Source organism: Oncorhynchus nerka, linkage group LG13, assembly GCF_034236695.1.
Source record: "Oncorhynchus nerka isolate Pitt River linkage group LG13, Oner_Uvic_2.0, whole genome shotgun sequence".
Classification (NCBI taxonomy): domain Eukaryota; kingdom Metazoa; phylum Chordata; class Actinopteri; order Salmoniformes; family Salmonidae; genus Oncorhynchus; species Oncorhynchus nerka.
In genome coordinates, this window is record NC_088408.1 from 77870411 (window position 1) to 77897103 (window position 26693).

General features: G+C 41.2%; 2 protein-coding genes across 2 annotated transcripts; both read right to left on the reverse strand.

Moving 5' to 3' along the window:
- Positions 1-14089: 14089 nt before the first annotated feature.
- dusp2 (dual specificity phosphatase 2) lies at positions 14090-17717 on the reverse strand. The gene is made up of 4 exons (XM_029678409.2): positions 16427-17717; positions 16003-16133; positions 15617-15836; positions 14090-15174 (listed from the first exon to the last, which is right to left on the reverse strand). The coding sequence occupies exons 1-4, from the start codon at positions 16821-16823 to the stop codon at positions 14960-14962; spliced, it is 963 nt and encodes a 320-aa protein (XP_029534269.1). The 5' UTR covers positions 16824-17717; the 3' UTR covers positions 14090-14959.
- Positions 17718-21282: 3565 nt separating this feature from the next.
- Positions 21283-23499, reverse strand: LOC115140686 (izumo sperm-egg fusion protein 1). Its single transcript, XM_065027005.1, has 8 exons — positions 23244-23499; positions 23058-23132; positions 22891-22974; positions 22717-22737; positions 22450-22533; positions 22045-22172; positions 21771-21921; positions 21283-21458 (listed from the first exon to the last, which is right to left on the reverse strand). The coding sequence occupies exons 1-8, from the start codon at positions 23497-23499 to the stop codon at positions 21283-21285; spliced, it is 975 nt and encodes a 324-aa protein (XP_064883077.1).
- Between the last annotated feature and the right edge of the window lie 3194 nt (positions 23500-26693).

Consider the following 26693-nt stretch of genomic DNA (forward strand, 5'->3'; position numbering starts at 1 on the left):
CACACTCACACACAGTATGCCATGTTCTCATTACGGGTGTCAACAACTGGTGGGTGGTTGTCGTGAGGCCATAATGTTTGTTTCCCATTTTCCATCGCCCACACAATGTCAGTTAGGAGTGAGAAACCGACCACAGAATTAGATTCCTAACCAACTCATTCTGATTCCATGACCCCAACCACAAGCAAATAACTGCTTTCGTTCTGTTCAATGCCAAGCGTTCTAAATACAAAAAGCACTTTTCACAGGAGAGTGCTCTCCAATCAAGTGTTACCTGCAGTCGTGTGTGAATTACTGCGGTTGGTAAAACAGTGAAAGTGGATTCAGGAGGTTATTCTACACAATTTTCAGCTCTCACACACCCACTCCAAATAAGTCTATTGGAAAAGAACAACCCCACACACTACAAACATATCTTAAGAAATATCTGTTACGCTTCACTGCACATTCTGTGTTACAGAGCGACGGAACAACCGATTTTGCATGTGTAACTCTGTTTCTCATTAAGAAAAAACTAGCTATTTGACTTTTTGGTATGGTTCGTTGTGTGCAAAATTATTCAGCCCCCTTAAGTTAATACTTTGTAGCGCCACCTTTTGCTGCGATTACAGCTGTAAGTCGCTTGGGGTATGTCTCTATCAGTTTTGCACATGGAGAGACTGAAATTTTTTCCCATTCCTCCTTGCAAAACAGCTCGAGCTCAGTGAGGTTGGATGGAGAGCATTTGTGAACAGCAGTTTTCAGTTCTTTCCACAGATTCTCGATTGGATTCAGGTCTGGACTTTGACTTGGCCATTCTAACACCTGGATATGTTTATCTTTGAACCATTCCATTGTAGATTTTGCTTTATGTTTTGGATCATTGTCTTGTTGGAAGACAAATCTCCGTCCCAGTCTCAGGTCTTTTGCAGACTCCATCAGGTTTTCTTCCAGAATGGTCCTGTATTTGGCTCCATCCATCTTCCCATCAATTTTAACCATCTTCCCTGTCCCTGCTGAAGAAAAGCAGGCCCAAACCATGATGCTGCCACCACCATATTTGACAGTGGGGATGGTGTGTTCAGGGTGATGAGCTGTGTTGCTTTTACGCCAAACATAACGTTTTGCATTGTTGCCAAAAAGTTCAATTTTGTTTTCATCTGACCAGAGCACCTTCTTCCACATGTTTGGTGTGTCTCCCAGGTGGCTTGTGGCAAACTTTAAACAACACTTTTTATGGATATCTTTAAGAAATGGCTTTCTTCTTGCCACTCTTCCATAAAGGCCAGATTTGTGCAATATACGACTGATTGTTGTCCTATGGACAGAGTCTCCCACCTCAGCTGTAGATCTCTGCAGTTCATCCAGAGTGATCATGGGCCTCTTGGCTGCATCTCTGATCAGTCTTCTCCTTGTATGAGCTGAAAGTTTAGAGGGACGGACAGGTCTTGGTAGATTTGCAGTGGTCTGATACTCCTTCCATTTCAATATTATCGCTTGCACAGTGCTCCTTGGGATGTTTAAAGCTTGGGAAATCTTTTTGTATCCAAATCCGTCTTTAAACTTTTTCACAACAGTATCTTGGACCTGCCTGGTGTGTTCCTTGTTCTTCATGATGCTCTCTGTGCTTTTAACGGACCTCTGAGACTATCACAGTGCAGGTGCATTTATACGGAGACTTGATTACACACAGGTGGATTGTATTTATCATCATTAGTCATTTAGGTCAACATTGGATCATTCAGAGATCCTCACTGAACTTCTGGAGAGAGTTTGCTGCACTGAAAGTAAAGGGGCTGACTAATTTTGCACGCCCAATTTTTCAGTTTTTGATTTGTTAAAAAAGTTTGAAATATCCAATAAATGTCGTTCCACTTCATGATTGTGTCCCACTTGTTGTTGATTCTTCACAAAAAAATACAGTTTTATATCTTTATGTTTGAAGCCTGAAATGTGGCAAAAGGTCGCAAAGTTCAAGGGGGCCGAATACTTTCGCAAGGCACTGTAGCTTGAAAATCTAGCTAACGTTGCTTATAATTAAGTTAGCTAGCTTGCTTAACATTGACTACAGTATATGATCAAACTAGCTACATTAGGCTCTAGATACCGTTGTCATATTTTGTTTGAAAAGGTAAAAGGTCAGTGGTGAAACGTCACAACTTGGCAACTCGAACAACAGTTTGTAATTTAGATTTGAAGTGAATTTCAAGTGAAACCTACCAGTCGGAACAAGACATTTCCGACAACTCCCATAGCACATGAACGCAGCATGTCTCAATGTCTGTGTGTTCTGAGGTAGGATTGGATAGAGTGCAATCTCTGCAGCTGTGTGTCCTGTGTTAGTGAGCAAGTGAGAATTGTCAAAATCAAAACCCAACCTTTAAGTAAGTCATGACGAACTCATTAACAAAACTCAATTTTGGACAAGACTGACTATATGAACAAAATAATCCTATTTACACATTGTAGTCAAATTGACTACAAAGTGTAAATAGAAAGTGACACTAGAATACATTTTTCTGACTAATATCAATGCCACATAGGACATTTTCTATCAGATAAATTGTTTTAAACTGAGGAGATTATTTTAGGATTTGTGCTTTTGGAATAAAAATTAGACTAGAGTCAAACTAGACAAGGTCTGAAGTATCCTACTGCTCTCTCAGGAAGTACCAATTGATTCCTGTCACTGATTGGCCAGAGAGCCCACTCACCTGGTATCTCCCAGCTGGCACATAATGTTCTAAGAACCATATGTTTCTTAGAGCTTGGTGACTGTTGTTGTCCTATGGTTATTTTACATACAATATTCCCACAACGTTCTGGGAATGGTGCAGGATAGTTGCTTGGCTTCGGAACATTCTCAGCACATTTAAGGAACTTCATAAAATAATATAATTTTCTTGGTATTTCTTTACTATACCCAGAACGTTTCCTAAAGGTTCAAACATGGTTACATTTCATTTCAATTTTGGTCATGTTCTAGGAACGTTCTCCAACTGGTTTGATATTGGGAACATTCTCAAATAATTCAGAGTACGTTAACGAACAACGTTCTTCTGTGGAAATGTCAGTACTTCAGCATATTGTTTCCTCATGGTTCTATTTAAAGTCATATTCTCACATTGTTCCGAGAACGTTAAGAAACAATGTTCTTCTGTGGGAATTTCAGGACTTCAGCATAACGTTTCTTACAGGTTTCCTCATGGTTCTATTTAAAGTCATGTTCTCAAATTTTACAGAGAACGTTAAGGAAACTTTCCATAATAAATACAAGAAAACTTTAGTCACATTCAGACAACATTCTAAAAATGTTATTTAAAAACATATACATCCCGTTCTCAGCATCAACCAAACTCTCTCTATCCTCTATCATGTTAAGTGTGTTCAGGTGTATTGGCCGAACCCACTAGTTTCTTAATGAGTGTTTGTATCCTTTGAAATATGGTCTGTTTGAATAGACTAAAATGAAAAGCTTTGTATGAGTTAAAAAATAACAAGGCATGCTAGCTCCCTCCTGGTGGCACAGTGGACTAATTCCATGGTTAGAGTCCAGGAGATCATAGATTTGAAACTCACTGACACCGTGCCACAATAAAAAATAAATGTGTTTGCAGCCTCCACACAGACAGTGTGGGGAAAAAGGCGCAACAGTGCCTCTTCAACCTCAGGAGGTAGAAGAAATTTGGCTTGGCACCTAAAACCCTCACAAATGTTTACAGATGCACAATTGAGGGCATCCTGTTGGGCTGTATCACCGCCTGGTACGGCAACTGCACTGCCCACAACCGCAGGGCACTCCAGAGGGTGGTGCGGACTTCCCAATGCATCACCGGGGTTGAAAACTACCTGCCCTCCAGTACACCTACAGCACCCTATACACATAGACTTGAATTCACTGGCCACTTTAATAATGGAACACTATCACTTTAATAATGTTTATATATTTTGCATTACTCAGTATATACTATATTCTATCCTATTCTACTGTATCTTAGTCTATGCCGATCTGACACTGCTTGCCCAAATATTTATGTATTCTTAATTCCATTTATGTACTTTAGATTTGTATGTATTGTTGTGAAATTGTTAGATATTACTGCACTGTTGGAGCTAGAAACACACGCATTTCGCTACACCCGCAATAATATCTGCTAAACAGGTGTATGTGAGCAATACAATTTGATTTGATTAATGCCTCAGCAAATTAATTTCCATGTGTCTTATTTGTGCTTGGAGTTCAAAATATTTAACACACACTAAGCAAACAGAGTTATAAAAATTCTTATTGAAACATTTACTCCGAACGTTATCTAATAACCTATGATTTCCGTTCTCAGAACATTAATAAAACCTCAGGGAACCATAGTAAAACGTTCTCAGACCCTCCCTGCATTATAAAATGCATGTTTCCAGAACAGGTGAAAGTTTCACTTCCGTTCGCAGGACGTTTAAAAAACATTCTGTTTTACAGGTCAGGAAACGTATGACTCGTTCCCAGAACCCAGTGGTGTAGTGGAGGGTATACTCACTTCTTAAACCCCATGCTGTGTATCAAAGTAGTGTTATGCAGGTATACGACGTATCAGTTAATAAGGCTGATGGAACAGAACAGACTGTTGATAAACTATTATTTCTTCACATTTTAGGTGTAGCAAAGTGCACACCATGGTAGGCCTTTGTGCGAATGTTACAAAATGCCAGTGGTTTCATAGACAGAGACAGAAATGTCCGTTAGAAATGTAGAAAGAGGGGAGATCTAAAGATGCAACAACTATAATGGATTGCTAATATGACTATAATAATGCATTTGGCTTCTAGACAATGAAAGAAAGTTTAAAGAAAACCAATAGAACATGAGGAAGTCTTTATATAATAATTGTCTTTATGTTTCTATGGTGTGATTTTGGCTGTATGCTACTTTGAAACAAGGTAATACATGTTTAATAATATGAAGTAAAACATCGTCTTCTGGTAGATGGAAAGGCTTTCCCAAAAATGACATGTTAACTATCTACAAAGTAGCTTATTTATGCCAACCTGGCAGAATGATATCATGATTATTTGCAATAATCCAGTGGCCATTTGTTTTGCTAAATCCATCTCATGTGCTACAGAAACACTGCTAACCAAACAACAGTACAACAGTGCTTGCCTGCACACATGAAGTAAAGGGTAACTACTCTCAAAAATAAAATGTCTTATATTTTTCCCAGACCTCAAAATTGGTCTCCTGATGTAGTTTAAACATTTTCATGGACTTTAGTAGAACATCCAATTTTTCTATAACAAAAGTGTGACTTTGAGAGCAAAGACCTGATTTAAAAAAAACAGAGACTTGTGAATTTCTGACGCAATTGACAGTCTCATTTATCTGTTTCAATAGTAGGCATACTAATAGTCTCCTTGCACAGTACAGCTTGGGTTTGCCTGACTGTAAAAGACCAATATGGGATTGATACTTTTAGGTCATTGAGTGTATGTCACTGTTTGTCATAGAATTATTCACACAGGGTGCCGTTTGGGATTTCTTTTGCTCAATTACAGTATACCCACTTCTCCAGGCACCACTACACCACTGCCAGAACCAATGAGAAACCAAAAATGTGCATTCCCACAACTTCCAAGGAATTAAATGTCTCAGGTCTAAATTAGTCCCTGATTAGAGGATAAAATCAACTGTGCAGCAGTGCCACAAATCTGTATTTTGACAGCACACCTTGTTTTACAGAAAGTATCCATATCCCTTGACTTATTCTACATTTTATTATGTTACAGCCTGAATTCAACATTTATAAAATAGCTTTTGTCACCCTTAATGACAAAGTGAAAACGTGTTTTAGACATTTTTGCAAAATAAATGTATTGAAAATTAAATACAAAAATACCTAATTTACAGAGGTATTCACACCCCTGAGTCAATACATGTTAGAATCAAACTTGGCAGTGATTACAGCTGTGAATCTTTCTGGGTAAGTCTCTAAGAGCTTTGCACACCTGGATTGTACAACATTTGCATATTATTCTCTTTAAAAATCTTCAAGCTCTGTCAAGTTGGTTGTTGATCATTGCTAGACAACCATTTTCAATTATTGCCATAGATTTTCAAGCCTATTTAAGCATAGCCGTGGGAAGTAGTTGCAAATGTAGTGCACTGGTCCTTTTATAGTCCTGTATTAGCAGGCCAGCATGGTCTCAAAATCAAATCAAATCAAATGTATTTCTAAAGCCCTTCTTACATCAGCTGATATCTCAAAGTGCTGTACAGAAACAGCAAGCAATGCAGGTGTAGAAGCATGGTGGCTAGGAAAAACTCCCTAGAAAGGCCAGAACCGAGGAAGAAACCTAGAGAGGAACTAGGCTATGAGGGGTTGCCAGTCCTCTTCTGGCTGTGCCGGGTGACGATTATAATAGAAGATGTTCAAATGTTCATAGATGACCAGCAGGGTCAAATAATAATAATCACAGTGGTTGTCGAGGGTGCAACAGGTCAGCATCTCAGGAGTAAATGTCAGTTGGCTTTTCATAGCTGATCATTCAGAGTATCTCTACCACTCCTGCTGTCTCTAGAGAGTTGAAAACAGCAGGTAGCACGTCCGGTGAACAGGTCAGGGTTCCATAGCCGCAGGCAGAACAGTTGAAACTGGAGCAGCAGCACGGCCAGGTGGACTGGGGACAGCAAGGAGTCATCAGGTAGTCCTGAGGCATGGTCCTAGGACTCAGGTCCTCAGAGAGAAAGAAAGAAAATATCAAGAAAAAAATCAAGAAAAAAAAGAAAGAAAGAAAGAAAGAGAGAGAGAAAGAGAGAGATAATTAGAGAGAGCATACTTAAATTCACACAGGACACCGGATAAGATAGGAGAAATACTACAGATATAACAGACAGACCCTAGCCCCCCGACACATAAACTACTGCAGCATAATACTGGAGGCTGAGACAGGAGGGGTCGGGTGACACTGTGGGGGGGGGGGGGGGGTCGCCAATCCAGACAGGAAGATCACGTCAATGCTCATCCAGAAGTGGCGCTCCTAGTGGCCGGGGACTTTAATGCAGGCAAACTAAATACATTTTACCTAATTTCTACCAGCATGTCATATGTGCAACCAGAGGGAAAAAAAACTCTAAACCACCTTTACTCCACACACAGAGACTGATACAAAGCTCTCCCTCGCTCTCCATTTGGCAAATCTGACCATAATTCCTCCTGATTCCTGCTTACAAGCAAAAACTAAAGCATGAAGTACCAGTTACTTGCTCAATATGGAAGTGGTCAGATGATGCGGAATATCACTGGATTAATCCAATGGTATTGGGAAGTATACCACCTCAGTCACCGGCTTCATCAATAAGTGCATTGATGACGTCATTCCCACAGTGACAGAACATACATTTCCCAACCAGAAGCCATGGATTACAGGCAACATCCACACAAAGCTAAAAGCTAGAGATTCCGCTTTCAAGGAGCGGGACACTAATCCGGACGCTTATAAGAAATCCCACTATGCCCTCAGACGAACCATCAAACAAGCAAAGCTTCAATACAGGACTAAATTGAATCCTACTACACTGGCTCTGATGCTCGTCGGATGTGGCAGGGCTTGAAAGATATTACAGACTATAAAGGGAAACCTAGCCGCGAGCTGTCCAGTGACGCAAAACTACCAGATGAGCCAAATGCCTTTTAGGCGTACGTCGAGGTAAGCAACACTGAAGCATGCATGAGAGCACCAGCTGTTCCAGACGACTGTGTGATCACACTCCCCACAAATGATGTGAGCAAGACCTTTAAACAAGTCAACATTCATAAAGCCACGGGGCCAGACGGATTACCAGGATGTGTACTCAAAGCATGTGTAGACCAATTGGCAAGTGTCTTCACAGACATTTTCAACCTCTCCCTGACCAAGTCTGTAATACCTACATGTGTCAAACAGACAAACCACCATAGTCCCTGTGCCCAAAAAAGTGAAGGTAACCTGCCTAAATGATTACCGCCCGTAGCACTCATGTCGGTAGCCATGAAGTGCTTTGAAAGGCATGTCATGGCTCACATCAACACCATCATGCCAGAAACTCTATACCCACTCCATTTCTCATACCGCCCCAACAGATCCACAGATGACGCAATCTTAATCGCACTCCACACTGCCCTTTCCCACCTGGGCAAAAGGAACACCTATGTGAGAATGATGTTCATTGACTACAGCTCAGCGTTCAACACCATAGTGCCCACAAAGCTCATTACAGCCATTCAACTCTGTAGCTGTTTTAAATTCACAATTGGCCTCATGGTGAAATCCCTGAGCGGTTTCCTTCCTCTCCATCAACTGCCCTACTTTGTGAGGCATTGGAAAACCTCCCTGGTCTTTGTGGTTGAATCTGTGTTTGTAATTCACTGCTTAACTGAGGGACCAATAATTGTATGTGTGGGATACAGAGATGAGGTATTCATTCAAATATGTTAAACACTATTTCTACTGCACACAGAGTGAGTCCATGCAACTTATTATGTGACTTGTTAAGCACATTTTTACTCCCCAACTTGCCATAACAAAGGGGTTTTTATTGACACAAGACATTTCATCTTTTCATGTTTAATGAATTTTTAAAAATGTATAAAAACATAATTCCACTATGACATTGTGGGTTATTGTGTGTTTGCCAGCGACACAAAATCTCAATTTAATCAGTTTTAAATTCAGGCTGTAACACAACAAAATTTGGAAATAGTCAAAGGGTGTGAATACTTTCTGAAGACATTATTATATAAATGTACATAGACAAACTTGTTTTCCAGCTTAGAAAGTATTTCATCTGTGTGAAAAACAGCAGGACTTGTAAAGCAAATTTTTACTCCTGAAATGTATTTAGGCTTGCCATAACAAAGGGGTTGAATAATTATTGACTCAACACATTTCTTCTTTTAATTTTTTATTAATTTGTAAACATTTCGAAAAACACAATTTCACTTTGACACTACTGGGTATTTATTGTATGTAGGGCAGTGACAAAAAAATCTAAATTTAACCCATTTTGAATTCCAGTTGTACAACAAAATGTGGAAAAATTCTTTCTGAAGGCTATATATTTTTTTAACAAAGGGTGACTGATTTCATTCCACTAAGAGCCTCATTCTATTACTTGATGGTTGGAATGGCTCAGAATAGCGTCTCCTAAATGAAGAGCCACCAGCTTGATGCTGGTTGTAACTAGAAACATGTTTTTATTTCAAAGGTGACTCGCGCACTGGAGAAGAGGCTTTAGGACCCCTTGATGAAATTCTGACCTGGAGGTCTAGAACAGCCAAGTCACCCAAAATATAAGTCAGTTTTCAACATCCATCCATGACTGAGAATGTCAGGAGATGAAGTGAAAACTGGATCCTAGGGGCAACAGTGAGCGCTGTTCCCTTCATCTATCTCTGATTCTGAAGGTTGGATGTTTGAATCCAGCTATAAAGGTTGTTTTTGATATTTATGTTTTAAGCCTATCCCAAACCTTAACCCTTACCTTAATCATTCAGAATTAATGCCTAACCTTAAGAATTTGGAGTTAATTTCTCAAATGAACCCTAATCTTTAAAATGCAGAGTTAATACCTAAACTTAACCTTAAACACGTTGAAATGTTATACGTTTTGAACAACTTCTACATTTGACGTTTGAGAAACATTTAATTCTGATGTGAGACTGTGAGAGCTGGTAGGTCTATCAGTCTTCGCCTCTAATCAGGGACTGAATCAGACCTGAGACACCAGTTGAGTTGAATCTGGCAGACCTCTGGACCTCAAGGCTTGTATTTGAGTATCCCTGGTTTAGGCGGATCGCCATGCAAGAAGGTTTTGGAGGGACCCATTGGTTTAGTGAGAAAGCCTGCCACTGTGTGTGCATGTGAAAGAAACCTCAATTGAACCAAGGTGGGTAGCTGCTGGTGGTATCCTTATGTTATTCCAATCACACATGTATGTGTGTATTTGTACTTGCGTGCATTTGTGTGTATATGTGAGTGTATGTGTGTGTGCACACCTTTGTATACTGTATTGTTGGCCTGGCAACATGTAACGATTTTGAAGAAATCGCCTAAACACTCACACAGTCATCCTCTCTGGGAAAGCTTATCTTGTAATGTATTGTGTGTGTAGCAACACTAGAACTAAAGCCCTACCAGAAATTTCACACCTGTTCCTCATTCTGCTTGGCACACGGTATGTGTGTGCATGTGTTACATTGAATTGGCCATGATTGGCCTGCCAATATTTCACCCTGCACAGTGTAAGCAATATGTCAATCTCTGTTTGTATTTTCTCTTGCTCTCCTACTCCCCCCCCTCTCTCTCTCTCTGTCTCTCTCTCTCTCTCTCTCTCTCTCTCTCTCTCTCTCTCTCGGTTAGAGCATAAATAATCATGTCCATCAGTGTGTGGGTACGTAACTGCTTAGAGTGGTGCGTGGAGGCAAGACAGATCTAATCATTTCAGACAGTAAATCTGAATCTGAATAACTGATTTATTCATAGGTCATAGTACTAACTGACATTTACATTTAAACACACACTCTCCTACTGTCTCTTTCCTTGGCCCAAAAGTGTGTGTGTGTGTGTGTGTGTGTGTGTGTGTGTGTGTGTGTGTGTGTGTGTGTGTGTGTGTGTGTGTGTGTGTGTGTGTGTGTGTGTGTGTGTGTGTGTGTGTGTGAGAGAGAGAGAGAGAGAGAGTGTAAGGAACATATCTTTAAGTACTAACAACCACAAGGTGCTGAGTAAAAGGAACACATGGGGTCCTTTTTTGTTTTGTTACGTATTCTTGCCAAGAGAGAAGGAGTCTTGATATTGACTAAATGCCTTAGCCATGACAGATCTGTATTCGTACTGGGACCAACTCTGACAACAAGAGATGATTGAGGACCTGAACAGGACACACACACACACATACTGAGATAATACATAGAGCTACAAAGCTCTTTATCCAGGCTTTGGTTTGATCAAGACAGCTAAATTGAATTATATTCTGAGAAAATGAAGCAGTCTGTCTTCAAATAGGTAGGCTAGTATCCTCATGGGGGTGAGGGTTAGATTTTAGGGTGAGGGATGGAGGGGGTGGGGACACCGAAGAAAATGTAAAATGCATCAGGTAATTTTATCATTTAGATGACATTTTCAAGTTAGAGTGGAATAAGCAGGCACTTGTCTTCATGATGCCATTAGGTCTGGTCAGAAAGATGTCTTTCGATTTACATTAGATAACATGGACGGGGGACCTGATCCTCAATCTAGATCAGCACTCCTACTCTGAGACGTTCAATAAATACGGCTCATTTTTTGCCCTTGACTTCTCAGATCTCCATCTCTCTATTTCCTATTTTATAAATAAATGTTTAAAAAAAGTCGTAAAATTATGAATGAAAATGGAGTCTGATTCATATTTTGGTATTTGCTCCATTAGTCCATTGTTGATATAGTCCCAAAATGTTTTGCATGTCAGCAATCAAGTTTTCAAGATATGTAACTTTCAAAATACCGTTTTTTATTTTAACTAGGCAAGTCAGTTAAGAACATATTCTTATTTACAATGACAGCCAAGGAACAGTGAGTTAACTGCCTTCTTCAGGGGCAAAATAACAGATTATTTTTACCTTGTCAGCTCAGGGATTTGATCTAGCAACCATTCAGTTACTGGCCCAATAATTTAACCACTAGGCTACCTGCTTCCCCTAGGCTAATCTGGCTTGTATGATGCATTTTGCATCATGTGATGCTGCGTTTGGCTTCATGTGATGGAAAATGCATCATAGGTGCAAATGTCAGTATTTTGAGGAGGACTGGTCCTAGACCGCCATCCACTGGATATCTCTAGATATCTACATTTATTATCTGAATAATACTAAAACTTGGTCTTCAAAGCTATCACTAGAGGACGCTGTTACATTATAAATCACCTCTTCATACAGGCAGGTATTCGCTGTCCCTCTTTGCTTTATGGCCCTGAACTTGATCCACTACAGGCTTGTGCAAGCTTTTGCTCCAACATGCTGGAAAGAAGTAAGGCTGTGGCCAGTTCACTTGAGATTAACTTTTGGATGGACAAAAACGGACAATTAATAAATGCATGTACTATTTCATCCTCATCATGTGTCTGTGTGGCCATAGCCTAAGATGTTTGTGTTGGCTGTTGTTTCATTCAACAGGATATATTTGAGGGCAGGACAGATACAGTGCCTTCAAAAAGTATTCATACCCCTTGACTAATTCCACATTTTGATGTGTTACAGCCTGAATTTAAAATGTATTAAATATATGTTTTCTCACCCATCTACACACAATACCCCATAATGACAAATTGAAAACATGTTTTTAGACATTTTTGCAAATGTTTTGAAATGAAATACAGAAATATTGAATTTACATAAGTATTCACACCCCTGAGTCAGTACATGTTAGTGTTAGCTTTGGCAGCGATTACAGATGTGTTTCTGGGTAAGTGTTTCTGGGTAATTCTCTAAGAGCTTTGCACACCTGGATTGTACAATATCTTCACATGATTTATTTTACGATTCCTCAAGCTCTGTCAAGTTGATTCCTCAAGTTCTGTCAATCATTGCTTAACAGCCATTTTCAAGTCTTGCCATAGATTTCAAGTCGATTTAAGTAATAACCTGCAACTAGGCCACTCAGGAAGATTCAATGTCATCTTGGTAACCAACTCAGTGTATATTTGGCTATGTGTTTTAAGTTATTGCCCTGCTGAAAGGTGAATTTGTTTCTCAGTCTTTTGGAAAGCAGACAGAACCAGGTTTTTCTCTAGGACTTTTCATGAGCTGAACTCTACTCCATTAATTTATTTCCTAAAATACTCCCTAGTCCTTGCCAATGACAAGCATACACATGACATGATGCAGCCACCACCATGCTTGAAAATATAAAGAGTGGTACTCGGTGATGTGTTGTGTTGGATTGGCCCCAAACATAACACTTTGTTTTACTTTGGTGCCTTATTGCAAACAGGATGCATGTTTTGGAATATTTGTATTCTGTACAGACTTCCTTCTTTTGACTCTGTAAATTAGGTTAGTATTGTGGAGTAACTATAATGTGAATGATCCATCCTCAGTTGGATCCTGTCACAGCCATTAAACTCTCCGGAAGCCTGTATCTTTGTAGTGGCTGGCTGTATTGATACACCGTCCAGAGTGTAATTAATAACTTCACGCTCAAAGGGATATTCACTGTCTCCTTTTTTAACCCATCTACCATAAGTTCCGTTGTTTGTGAAGCAATGGAAAACTTCCCAGGTCTTTGTGGTTGAATCTGTGTTTGAAGTTCACCGCTCAACTAAGTGACCTTACAGATAATTGTATGTGAGGGGTACAGAGATGAGGTAGTCATTCAGGAATCATGTTAAACACTATTATTGCACACAGAGTGAGTCCATGCACCTTATGTGACTTGTAATCACATTTTTACTTCGGAACTTATTTCAGCTTGCCTTAAAGTGGAAATTGTATTGAGACATTTATATTGGACAATTTAGCCACTACACACACAATACCCTATAATGCCAAAGTGGAATGATGTTTTTATCCATTTTTACTAATTAAATATTAAAAGTCAATAAGTCATTGAGTCAATAAGTATTCAACCCCTTTGTTAATCCTTTAGCCACAATGGAGAGGGGTGAAATGTTAGTCTAGACGCATTAACATCCCATGTCCAGAGTTTGATTCAAGTTGAAAAATAATACATTTATTTGTCGTTGTTCTGGATACAAAAATGCATTGAATTCTACCAAAACTAATTCTGATCATTAAACTAAAGGAAGAAACAGCATGATAAACATGGTCTGGCATGGTCAAAAGACTGTGTGCAGCCATTCCAGTCACTCCCAGTAGGCCTTGGAGCATGTATGCCTTCTAACTGTATTCTCCATTGGCCTGTAGAGGGGGTACACACACTTGACAGGGGATTAACAGCAAACACACATACAACAGAAATGCATTGAATTGGAAACATACCGATATACAATATGACATATTTGGCTCCTACAGTGTGTATGCCAGTGACACAAAATCTCAATGTAATCCACTTTATATTCAAGCTGTAACTCCACAAAATGTAGAAAAAGTCAAGGGGTGTGAATACTTTAAGGCACTGTATGTATACAGGGCATCATTATATAAACATACATAGACAAACATGTGTTTTCCAGTTTATAAAGTATTTCATCTATGTGAAAAACAGCAGGAATCTGCCTCCACATTGGCAAATAAAGTGCAGTAACAGACAGTGTAAATCACAATACTGTCAAAACCATAATAAAATTAAAAATTAAAGTTTTATAAAAACACCATAAGGATTGAGATGGCTTCTTCCCTTTGCCCAGAGCAGACCTACAAGCTACAGCCAACACCTATGATTTGATAAGGATGAGCTTGTTTCAGATTTGCACAATCAGGAAATTGATTGTATTGATGTATTGCCCTTAATACATTAAATCACCTGATCAAGATACAAATCATTCACATTTAGCTTTACAGACAGTAGTTATTACTCTGGTAACCAACAGCTTGCTGGGGTTTATCACACAGTATAGGCCTTTATGTCAGCCCTTGCAAAATGTCCAAAAAGGCAAACACATACACATATATATATCTCCTGCCAGCAGTACAGCAGATATACATTTCTCTCACCATGTACTGTCTCTGTGGGTTTCTCTCAGATACAGCCCAGCCCGTGGCAGAGTGGGTAAACATTTCTCTGAGCAGTTATATGAGGCTGTGGCCACGCAGAGACACATAAAAACGTGTGAAATCGATCAACTTTCTTCATCACAGTCCAAGTGGATTAGGTGGACTTTAGTCCAACTTTTTGGACTAATCCACCTAGTGGAAGTGCATATATACAGTACATTTCTCTTGAGTCTTCCTCTGAAATATATTTCTGCTAGTCTTGTTAGTGGCAAAGCGTATATATAAATATATGGCTAATGATGGGGTCAGTGACACAGAACGTCGGTCTCAAACTGCAGCAGCTGTCCCATGAAGGCCAGGTTAGGAGAGATGACCTGGCGTCGCTGCTTCACGAAGTCGAAAGCCTCGTCCAATCGGACGCGGCGGGTGTGGATGAGGTAGGCCAGACAGATAGTGGCCGAGCGAGAGATGCCGGCCTGGCAGTGCACCAGCACACGACCACCACTCTCCTTCACCGAGTCTGCAACAGAGAAGGTACAGAGCAGGGTAGTTAGCTTTGAGCTCTGTGTTTTAGCAAACAGTCTCAATAGTCTAAAATGGTTTCCTTCCTCGTCTCTTCAATCTAGATATATGTGAAAGAAATGTCCCAGAAATTGGCAATCTTTCACCTGTCCTGCGTTTTCAAATTAAGGAGAGGAGACAATGGTCGTGTTCCCCTGCTCAGACGTTGCTGACGCATGCCAGATCTTACAATGCCTTGATAGATACTTTACGTACCAGCTTACCACATCATATGTTATATTAATCTGGTGCACAACGCCACAGTCGATGACATGGCACACAACCATTGGTGGATGATAGCAACGTCTGAGCAGGGGAACCTGACCAATGTCTGCGTACCAAATTAGAATAAGGTGCCTTTTGGGACACACCCAGAAGGTGATGCTAGTAGTAGAACTGACCTATGAAGGCGATGGCCTCAGGGAAGCGGGCTGCGATGTCTGCAGCCAGGCTGTCCTCTACAGTGAGTCTCATGTATTTTAGGTCCTCTTCATACAGGTTGGGGCTGGAGGAGGACACATTGAGCACTGCCGTGATCCCCGCTGCAGTGAGAGTTTCGCGCCTTGAGGAATGAACTGCACTGCCCAGAAACAGGAAGGGGAGGAGCTCCACTGGACCCTCCTGTTAATCGAATACAAACCAACCAATCAAAAACAATAACCAACCAAAACATGACTTTGATTTCAATCCATGAAGGAAAAACATCCCAAACCAAATAAAGTAGTGGACAAATGCCTGAGAAAAATATCCTCATGCAACTGTTTCAGTTATTTTCCCAGTGTCTCACCTGATCATAGGGTGGTGTTTTCCGCCCTGTCACGCTAGGCTCTGGGTCCATCATTGCAGGGCTGTGTCCCAGCAGGCCTGGGGAGTTGAAACAGACTTCTGGATATTCTTCATGGAACCCCTCAAAGCCACCTGCCATTAAGAAACATTACAATGACACTCAGCAGCTTATGACATAACTCCTTACCTCTTCTGTACCAGATAGGAACATGACCTAGTTAGATGATGGTTTGTAGAGGAAATTATAAAAAATGTATGTAACGTAATAATATGGTTATTATAATATTTTGGCCTAAAAATATGAATTAACAACTCCAATTTTGGACTTTTTGGGCTATTCTTGTTTTATTTTGTAGGCCATTTGATTTCATTCAAAATGTATCTAATAGTCGACTTGTTTTGCTTTGTAGCCTGGTAAATCTCACCTTTTAGAAAGCAGATCTGTGCTGAGCTGGATTGGACATCGGCTTGTAAAGCGTTCAGCAGCATACTGGCCAAGCTCTCCCCTTTCAGTTCGGCCATAGAAAGGCTACTCTCATCAAGCACCACCATTGGCGAGAAATCCCCCCTGCACAGCCGACCAAGGAGGTCCTTGTCCGCGACCAACCACTCCAAACAAACAACGGAGCTCTTGGAACGACGCCGGAGCATTGAGTTCCAGTTGACATTGCGGGACTCAGAGATGTGAGTCCTGGAGAAGGCAAGGAAAGGCCGACAGTCCAGCAGTACACAGCCACCTGAGGTGAACTGGTCCCGGGGAGTTCTGAGGATGTGGGCCAACTCAATACCAGTTATCTCCAGAGGCTCGCTGTTTGAACACATTGTTTAGTTCTGGTCCCAAAAATAAACAGGTAAAAAAATTGTCGCTTTGATTTGTTTCTCCTGTGGAAAGTTATAGACCAGCCTAAAAGCAGCAAAATGTTTGGCAAAACACACTTGTTCTTGATCAGAATATATTTCAAACTTGATCAACTAATTAAAACAATTTGAGTTCAGTCAGAGAGTACTGAATGTGACTATTTCCATAAACAATTCACCTCGAAATTAGTACTAAACTGTCTTTACCTCTTGTTTCTTGTTAAGAGATGGGATGAGATTGGAGGGACAGGGTTTTATACCAAACTGCTACTCCGCCCTCTTTTTCCACATAAGGAGGACACATCACAGACGGAACGACCATATAAGCTCATCTGTCTGTACCGGAACTCCTTATAAGGTGTTTGACGTAAAAACTCGGATTTTCCAAAACCACACGTGGTGCTTGGGGTTTACCCTGTGTTTGTTCTAAATTACATCATGTTTTGACTTTAAGCACCCATTTTAACACACACACACATCTCATTTAAACTGTTTCCATTGATTCACGGCTGATTAATTGAAATTGCAGGGGGGTAGCCTATGACATATAAAACATATTATTTTTACATGCTATTTTGTTATCAATCAAGGGTTTACAGATAAGTTTAGGGTTGGGTTAAAGGTTATGGTCAGATAAATATCTGTGTTTCAGTTCCAATCCTCTAGTTGTGTCCTTGCCTCTGGTTACAGTTGGACGTGTGAAAGTTGATTAGAATTAATACCTTGCTGTTGATTAGAATGGATATCCATTATCACTGTGGTGGAAAAATACCCCCAGACAGCCAGCCATCCAAACTACAGAACTGATACAAAGTTTGTGAATGTCTGTTTGAGATGCATTACTATATATATATATAGATCTCTCTCTCTCTCTCTCTCTCTCTCTCTCTCTAAGAGTAACTTTTCATTAAGAAAACATATTTTAGCCATAGTTATAGTGAAGCAAGTCAATTATGGTCTTCATTTTGACAGTTTGTTTCAAAAGTTATATATTTTTGTCATTTAGTAGTAAATCTCTCTCTTTTTTCACCCTAGAGGTGCAACTCTACCATTGAAATCATGATGCAGAGGGAAGGTGCCTCTACGTCATCTCAAGGGAGGGATTCAGGGTGTCCGCTTTGTTATTGTTCTAACTGCAGATTGCAGCTTTAAATCAAATCAAATGTTATTTGTCACATGTGCCGAATACAGCGGGTGTAGACTTTACTGTGAAATGCTTACTTATGAGCCTTTCCCAACTATGCAGAATTAAAAAGTAAGAAAATCAACTATTTTGTGAATGTTGAGAATATTATAAAGAAAATGTGCCAAACACACAGGTGTATTGATGCATGTGTGTGAGCGCTTATGTAATGAGTTAGGCTATTCTGCACAGCAGAGAAGGATAAATATTTACATCATACCCTATTCATAAACTGTTTCCCACCCCCTCTCTCTGGCTCCCTCCCTCTCTCTGATTTACATGTTAATCTGACCCCAGTCTGGTTGGAGTTGTCCCTAATCTGAGCTAATGTTCTGTAGAATTCCATTCATTAACCCTTTCATAGCATTAATTAACTCTGTTATTAATAACTCTGTTTCAACTTTGGCTCCATTCATTCTTTACAACAACAATAGTAACCATGATTGTCTACCACTGGTGAGTCATAACCTTGTGCAGTGATGATGTATGTAGTTGTAATTAAGGAGTCAGCAGGACTGTGGTACTATGCTAGAGTATCTACCTTCCATCAGCACAAAATACAGCCTAACAGTCATCTGACCTCCTGCTCCCTTCTCCACCACTTCCTTGTAATCCACAGCACATCCATTCACTGTTTCTCCCACTATTTTCCTCCCACTCCACTTCCTTTCTCTCCCTCCATCTCTCATTCTCTCTTTCTCCCTCCCTTGTCTTTGTAAACTGAGACTGCACGTACTGTACCAGAGTGACACACACACAGTCACACGGTTCTAATTGCCAACAGGCACACACACATATCATGCTTGGCAACCGCTGAGCTAGCTTTACTGACATGCAATACAAACACAATCTGTCAGGCTCTCCCACACAAAACCCAGAATATTACTCAGAGAGCTACAGTACAGTGTTCTATAATCCTTCCTTAAATAGAGACTGTGTGTGTGTGTGTGTGTGTGTGTGTGTGTGTGTGTGTGTGTGTGTGTCTAGTGTCTACGCACCTGAGGGTGAGCATGGAGGTTAGAGTAACAGGATGTATGTGGTACAGCTTCCTGTAATGCTGACATGTGGGCAAACGACAAGAGGAAAACACCCCCATGACCCACACACACACACCTTTAAAACCTTCATCCTGGAAAATACACTTTGTTCATTTTCCAAATGAGTCAGTGAGCAATGCAATAGTGAAATGAATTATTGATGCCACCTTCACATGTAGGATGCTGTGGCTAACATTGAGGCAGTGTGACAAGTCCCTTTTAAAGTCAAGCATTGTCAGTAAAAGGGGCTATTCCATGAAGGTGGGAAATAAAACAAAAGAGCTACAGTAGTCAAGACCCTGTATCTCTTATTACTAATAAAGGTTAAGATAGGAAATTCAAATATTTTGAAAAGGTTTTGTTTTCAGTTTCACTCACTTGATTACATTGCACAAGCGAATGAAAACCTTGTGTGTATGTTCGTCAACAGCATTACTGCGCATATCAATGTTGAGCAACCATGACGCTTTGTAAAGACACACTGGACACTTAGAAGGAGCTGGTTTTTACAAATGGAATATTTTTTGAGAGAGGAAACCATCTTTTGATTGATTGATTGGCTAATAACTCCAGTACAAAATACTGATGGTGATGATGAGTGAAGGGCCCTAATGTAGACTGTTTTACTTCTCTGTTATGGCCCTCTCTCACTCACGTGTCTCTCTCTAGCCCACTTTTTAATACTCTCTTTATCTGAATGAAAAGGGAACTTGAATATGGAAACGGTCTCTGTTTCCCCTCCCCCTCGCCTACCCTCCCCCCCTGCTCCCATAGTGGATTATCTAGAATTAGGTTAACATTTGGGAATATTCATCTGAAAAAGTCTAATCTAGGAGTTTTACCTCCATCCCTCACTCCTCTCATCCTCCCTCTTCATCCTATCCCACGTGTCTATAATCTTCTCTCCGTTCAGAAAACCTTATTAAGGTCAATCAAGTGAATTAAATGAAATGATGTGTGTGTGTGTGTGTGTTACACTCTGAGATAGTTATTAACAGTGTCAGTATTCATTTACACCTTCTCTTAACTTTGTGTTTTTTTTAAACTCAAAATCTTGTCCATCCCTTCTCATATTCCACATCAGTCACATTCTTGTTCCGCTGTCATCATCTCTTCCCTTCCCTCTCCTCCTCTTCTCTCTGTTGTCTCAGAGTCATCAATCTGGTGGAAGGACACACACACACACACACACACACACACACACACACATATTGTTCAGACTTTATGACATTATGTCATTCTATTTCCTCGTCAACTCTGACACCTACAAGACCATGGTGCTTGCCTACGGAGCTTTGAGGGGAACGGCACCTCAGTACCTCCAGGCTCTACACCCAAACAAGGGCACTGCGTTCATCCACCTCTGGCCTGCTCGCCTCCCTACCACTGAGGAAGTACAGTTCCCGCTCAGCCCAGTCAAAACTGTTCGCTGCTCTGGCCCCCCAATGGTGGAACAAACTCCCTCACGACGCCAGGACAGCGGAGTCAATCACCACCTTCCGGAGACACCTGAAACCCCACCTCTTTAAGGAATACCTAGGATAGGATAAAGTAATCCTTCTCACCCCCCTTAAAAGACCTAGATGCACTATTGTAAAGTGGCTGTTCCACTGGATGTCATAAGGTGAAAGCACCAATTTGTAAGTCGCTCTGGATAAGAGCGTCTGCTAAATGACTTAAATGTAATGTAAATGTAAATGTGTCCTTGATTATTCAAGGAAAAAGTTTACATTTCTGTTACTTCTCACTCTGCTGTATGTGTAGTATCTTTCCTATTTATTGTATTTCTGTATCTACTATTCCTGGCAACTAACAGTAGATACTTCAAAATGTAACATCTGTTGGGAGGCTGTGGGATATGAGGGTAATGAGAAACAATTCTATCAGTGCGATTTCCTACACAGGGAAAAAAAAATGAATTTTGGAAGGGAAATGAGATTGGACTTGTCTGCTACCACAGAAGATCTGTCCTGGTTCCACAAATTTCACACAGCCAAATTTCTCAATTCATCTTTTGAACATCGATTCATATTTTTTCTAATTAATCCCTCCATCATCTCTCTCCCCCTCTGTCTCTCCCACTCCTATTTTAAGCAATCACTCACTCGGTCACTCTCTCCTCCTCCCCTTTCTCTGTCTTTCTCCCTCCCTCTCCCTCACCCATCATTCACTCTGTCCCCCACCTTTACCCTCCATCCCTCTCTCACCCAAAAGCAATAGCAAGGGCTAGGCTGACCGTCAGACTCAGGGCAGTAACCATGATGATGATGACCAGCAGGAGGTCAGTGGGAGGGTGAGAAATGGGGGAGGCATCATAACTAGGAGGGAGGGAGGGCAGGGTGAGGAGAGATCTGGGAGTCGGGACAGGTGACGGGGTGACTGTGGACAAAAGAGAGGGAGAGGTGAAGGGTGATCTGGCCTATTCTGTTTCCAAACGTCTTTATTTTCATCCCATTTCATGCCTATTCTTACTGGAGAATTGGAACCCCTGAATGTCTATGCCTCTATCAATGCCTTTAACAAAGACTGATCTGTCCTCTTGAAGTAGTCACTAATCTAACACAGCTGGATAAGTGAAAGCAAAGAATATAACTTTTAACAACTCTTATCGCTTTAACATTGAGGGAAGGGAGAAAGGGATGATGCATTTCTGAAGTAGGCCAGGGGCTACATGTATTCAAACTAGCATACCAGTGAGCAGGAAGTGTGTGCGTGAAAGGACAGTTCCTTTGCCATCCGTTAGGAGGCAGCGGTACATGCCCTCCTCATCGACATGCAGCTGGTTCAGCACCACAGAGGAATCCTCAGTAACCACCAGCACTCTGAAATCACCCTCTGTCAGCTAGAGGGAAGTGAAAAATGGGAAAGGGATGGATGAAAGTCAAAATGAATAACATTACATGTATGTGTTCAAAGCCAGAACACTTCAGTGTGTTTGTCTGTGTGTGTGTGTGTGCACCCTCACATTTGCAGTCCTTTGCGTCCCTGGAGCCCAGGTGTAGTGATAATCTGGCCGGCCCACAACTAGACTATGCCAGGGGAGGAAACAGTCCAACACTGCCTGGCCCCCCTCTGCTGCCTCCACTGGATACTCTACCAGAGAGAGAGGAGTAGGGGGAGGATCGGGGTAGAGGGAGAGAGAATGAAAATGAGAGGGAGGAGGGAGTGAGGAAGAGAGAATAATGCTTAGAGGAAGGGAGGGATAGACAGTGGGATTGATTTAACCTCAGATTAGAATAGTTTGAACAGGTCAATATTACCTAAGTCATCTATGACATTCAATAAGAGTAGACAGTGCTGCTGCATAAAGACAGACACACAGGCTCGCCCACGCATGAACGCACACATGGATGCACGCACACACACTCACCCCCGCAGTCCTGAGTGGTAGAGGGGCAGGTGTGCAGCTTGTACTGACAGGAAATGCAGTTCATTACTCTCTGATACAGCAACCCTGCAGTTTAAAAAGACAGCACAATTTGTTGCTGATCTATAAAGTAATAACTGTAATGGCAGAGGTTGTGTGTGTGTGAGTGTGAGATCACAGACCAATAGGCGAGGTGAAATGATAGCACTATGGAAGGGGGTGAAAGGAATGGCAGGAATGACAAATTAATTAAATTGCTCATGGGCTTACCACATTTGTTTGGGCAGAGACCTGACAAAACGAAAACAAGACATTAGTTAAATTCCACTCTAAAGTGTTGCCATACACTGTTATTACAGAAAGAATCATAAACATATTACAGTGCCACTGATATCACTGTTGGTATTGTTGATATTAACACTAGGCTACAGCTGAACCAGTCACCTTTCTGGGCAAAAGTCTGCAGGTGTTTCTCCAGAATTTTCCTGCCTTTCTCCAGAATTTGAATGGCCTCAAACGTCAGAGGCCCTTACACAGGGAGAGGACATACAGACTGTAGTCAGTTTCACACGCACGCAAATACGCAAGCACAAACACACGCAGGCACACACCTGTGAGTTGGCTTCCCTGGAAACGGTCAAACTCACTCTGGTATTCTGTACTGGCCCTGTAGAGGGTGGTCGGGTCTGGGGGCACACACACACACGTATTAACATGCTCTGTAACGCCTACTAAGAGGTCTGTACCTTTTTGGCACAGTTGGTAGTGCGCTTGGCTCGTAAGTAACAACCACCTACCAATAACTCCGCTATACTGGTTGCTGGTGGTTGTGTAGGTGACGTAGGCGTAGTCTAGAATCTTCTTCAGTTCTATCTGGTCCTCGATGGTGGCAGAGGCAGCAGCCAATAGGTAGTCTTCATGAAGGAGCCTGACCCTGCGGTCACACTGCAGACAGGGTCTCCCCGCAGGGACACAGCACAGCAGGGACAGGAGACATAGAAGGCTGGGGACAGACAGGAGCCGGACAGACAGGGCACTAGCTGCCTTTTCCATAGCTAACTTTACTGACACAGATGGAGAGAGATTGACCTAAGTTGTTTCAACCCCAAAGCGTTATGATGCTCTACAAATGCGTAACTCCATGGCAGCTGTTTTAATAGGTTGAACAATATACAACCTTCTAATATGGGAAGATAAAATTGTTAACTACTCACTAAAGAAAAGCAACTTAAGTGGTAGAATTAGAACTATAGAATTAGAATGAAGAATTCCATTTCTATGGCAGCAAGCAACACATAGTACTGTGAAGTCACTGACACTAAAGTTTGAAACACTCAAACACTTGATAGAAATATAATTCTACTGTGTTCCTGCAGTAACTTTACAGGGACATCACAACTGTCTTGCTTTGCATAGTTCAATGGGGGCCTAATGGGAACACTTTGTTAAGTTTGTGGCTCACTGCTGACACTAAGTGGTGGAAGCTGGGCATGTGCAACAGTGATAGCCTGTAACTGCTGGATCAAATCCAGTATAATAACATAGCTGACATGATAATGTATAGTCATGGAGGGTCAATAAAAAGGTATTCATGATTGGCACCCTATTCTCTGCAGTTAAATACTTTTGACCAGGGCCCATAGGGATCTGATCAAAAGCAGTGCACTATATAGGCCAGAGAATAGGGTGCCAGTTGGGATGCAGCAAAGTGTTTGTATTAAAGCCTTCATCAGGGTGTTTTCAACACTGAGCTATATATTGCCAGGGAATGACAGTACAACAACAAATAACATAATAGGCTAACAATAATAGACAGGAGACAAACCATAAAAATGGATGGCATTTACATTGGCTGGCTATATCTGTAATCAAAACCATACATATCAGAATGACTGGACGTGGATAAAGCAACAGAATGAACCCTATGTAACAAACCCAGGCTAAGTCCCAAATAGCACCATATAAACAATGAAAATAAATCGTTTGATTTCACTATTAGTTATTGTCAGGACCCGGTTACGAACTCGGGTCTCCGGTGTGAGAAAGTCACTTTGCAAACTGAGCCACTAGTCGGCAGAACCCAGAAGATGAGGCAGACACAGCAGTACTGGAAACTGTGTTTTAATAAAGTAAAAAGGAATGTTCAGGCAAAAATATAAATCCACAACGTCAAAAGTAATTCCAAGAGAACAAAGGTAATCCTCCAAGTCAAAAAGGTAAATCCACAAGGTGGTAGGTACAGCAGAAAAAAGCCTCAAAAATAAATAAACGAGAACAAAAACAGAGTACCTCAAGAGCGTCCAACTGGTGCAACAAATGTTCACAGCGTCGCTGGGGCTGGGTGCTAACATTCAAACACAGAGCAAAGAACTGAGGAAAACTAAGGGTTTAAATACATTCAAGGGAAAGAGGCACAGGTGCAAATCATAACTGGGAACAAGGGAAAACAAAAGGGTCAAAAAGCACAATGGGGGCATCTAGTGACCAAAACCGGAACAACCCTGGCCAAGTCCTGACAGTTATGTTCAACTATTCTATTTAAGTTTAAACATGTCTATTTAAGTTTAAAACGTGTTGCTATAATAACAGATGAACTGACATGTTTTTGGAAACCAGAATGTGTATGTGGCTTTACAATAAACAATGACTGGATTATAATGAGAGGAAAGTCACCAAGTGATAACACCAACTAATCAATATTCCATGCATGTACATTAGTCATTGCAAATTATAATTTACATGTCAAGACACTTTATTTAAATTTAATTCAATAGCAAATAATAGTAAGGATGGTCTATTGATTAATATCATCGGAAAGTATTCAGACCCCTTGACTTTTCCCACATTTTATTACATTACAGCCATATTCTAAAATGGATTAAATAACAAAAAATCATCAGCAATCCACACACAATACTCCATAAATAAAAAGCAAAAACATGTTTTTAGAAATGTTTGCACATTTATTATAAAAATAAACAGAAATACCTTATTTACATAAGTATCCAGAGCTCAGGTGCATCCTGTTTCCATTGATCATCCTTGAGATGTTTCTACAACTGATTGGAGTCCACCTCTGGTAAATTCAATTGATTGGACATGATTTGGAAAGGTACACACCTGTCTATATAAGGTCCCACAGTTGACGGTGCATGTCAGAGCAAAAACCAAACCATCTTCCATCGAAGGAATTGTCCGTAGAGCTCAAAGACAGCATTGTGTCGAGGCAGAGATCTGGGGAAGGGTACCAAAACATTTCTGCAGCATTGAATGTCCCCAAGAACACAGCGGCCTCCATCATTCTTAAATGGAAGAGGTTTGGAGCTAGCAAGACTATTCCTAGAACTGGATGCCATTCTGGACACCAAACTGAGCAATCGGGGGGGAAAGGGCCTTTGTCAGAGGTCCTCTGTGGAGATGAGAGCACGTTCCAGAAGGACAACCATCTCTGCAGCATTCCACCAATCAGGCCTTTATGGTAGAGTGGCCAGACGGAAGCCACTCCTTGGTAAATGGCACATGACAGCCCGCTTGGAGTTTGCCAAAAGGCACCTAAAGAAACAAGATTCTCTGGTCTGATGAAACCAAGATTGAACTCTTTGGTCTGAATGCCAAGCAACAAATCTGGAGAAAACCTGGCACCATCCCTACGGTGAAGCATGGTGGTGGCAGCATCATACTGTGGGGATGTTTTTCAGCGACAGGGACTGGGAGACTAGTCAGGATCGAGGCAAAGCTGAACAGGGCAAAGTACAGAGAGATCCTTGATGAAAACCTGCTTCAGAGCACTCAGGTCCTCAGACTGGGGCAAAGGTTCACCTTCTAACAGGACAACAACTCTTAAGCACACAGCCAAGACAATTTTGAATTTTTTAATATTTAACCTTTAACTAAGCAAGTCAGTTACGAACAAATTCTTACTTACAATGACGGGCTACCAAACCTGGACGATTTGATTCAGCCTGGTTTCGAACCAGGGACTGTAGTGACAACTCTTGCACTGAGATGCAGTGCCTTAGACCGTTACGCCACCCGGGAGCCCAAATGCTGGAGTATCTTCGGGACAAGTCTCTGAATGTCCTTGATTGGCCCGGACTTGAACCCGATCAAACATCTCTGGAGAGACCTGAAAATAGCTGTGCAGCAACTCTCCCCATCCAACCTGACAGAGCTTGAGAAGATCTGCAGAGAAGAATGGGAGAAAATCCACAAATACAGGTTTGCCAAGCTTGTAGCATCATACTGTC

Coding starts and splice junctions, on each gene's coding strand:
- LOC115140686 (XM_065027005.1), bottom strand. CDS start 23,499: ATGGAAAAGGCAGCTAGTGCCCTGTCTGTCCGGCTCCTGTCTGTCCCC. Junction 23,133..23,243: donor CCAGTATAGCGGAGTTATTG/GTAGGTGGTTGT, acceptor GTGTGCCCCCAG/ACCCGACCACCCTCTACAGG. Junction 22,173..22,449: donor TACCACTCAGGACTGCGGGG/GTGAGTGTGTGT, acceptor TCTCTCTGGTAG/AGTATCCAGTGGAGGCAGCA.
- dusp2 (XM_029678409.2), bottom strand. CDS start 16,823: ATGTGTTCAAACAGCGAGCCTCTGGAGATAACTGGTATTGAGTTGGCC. Junction 15,837..16,002: donor AAACACCACCCTATGATCAG/GTGAGACACTGG, acceptor TTCGATTAACAG/GAGGGTCCAGTGGAGCTCCT. Junction 15,175..15,616: donor TGAGGCCATCGCCTTCATAG/GTCAGTTCTACT, acceptor TCTCTGTTGCAG/ACTCGGTGAAGGAGAGTGGT.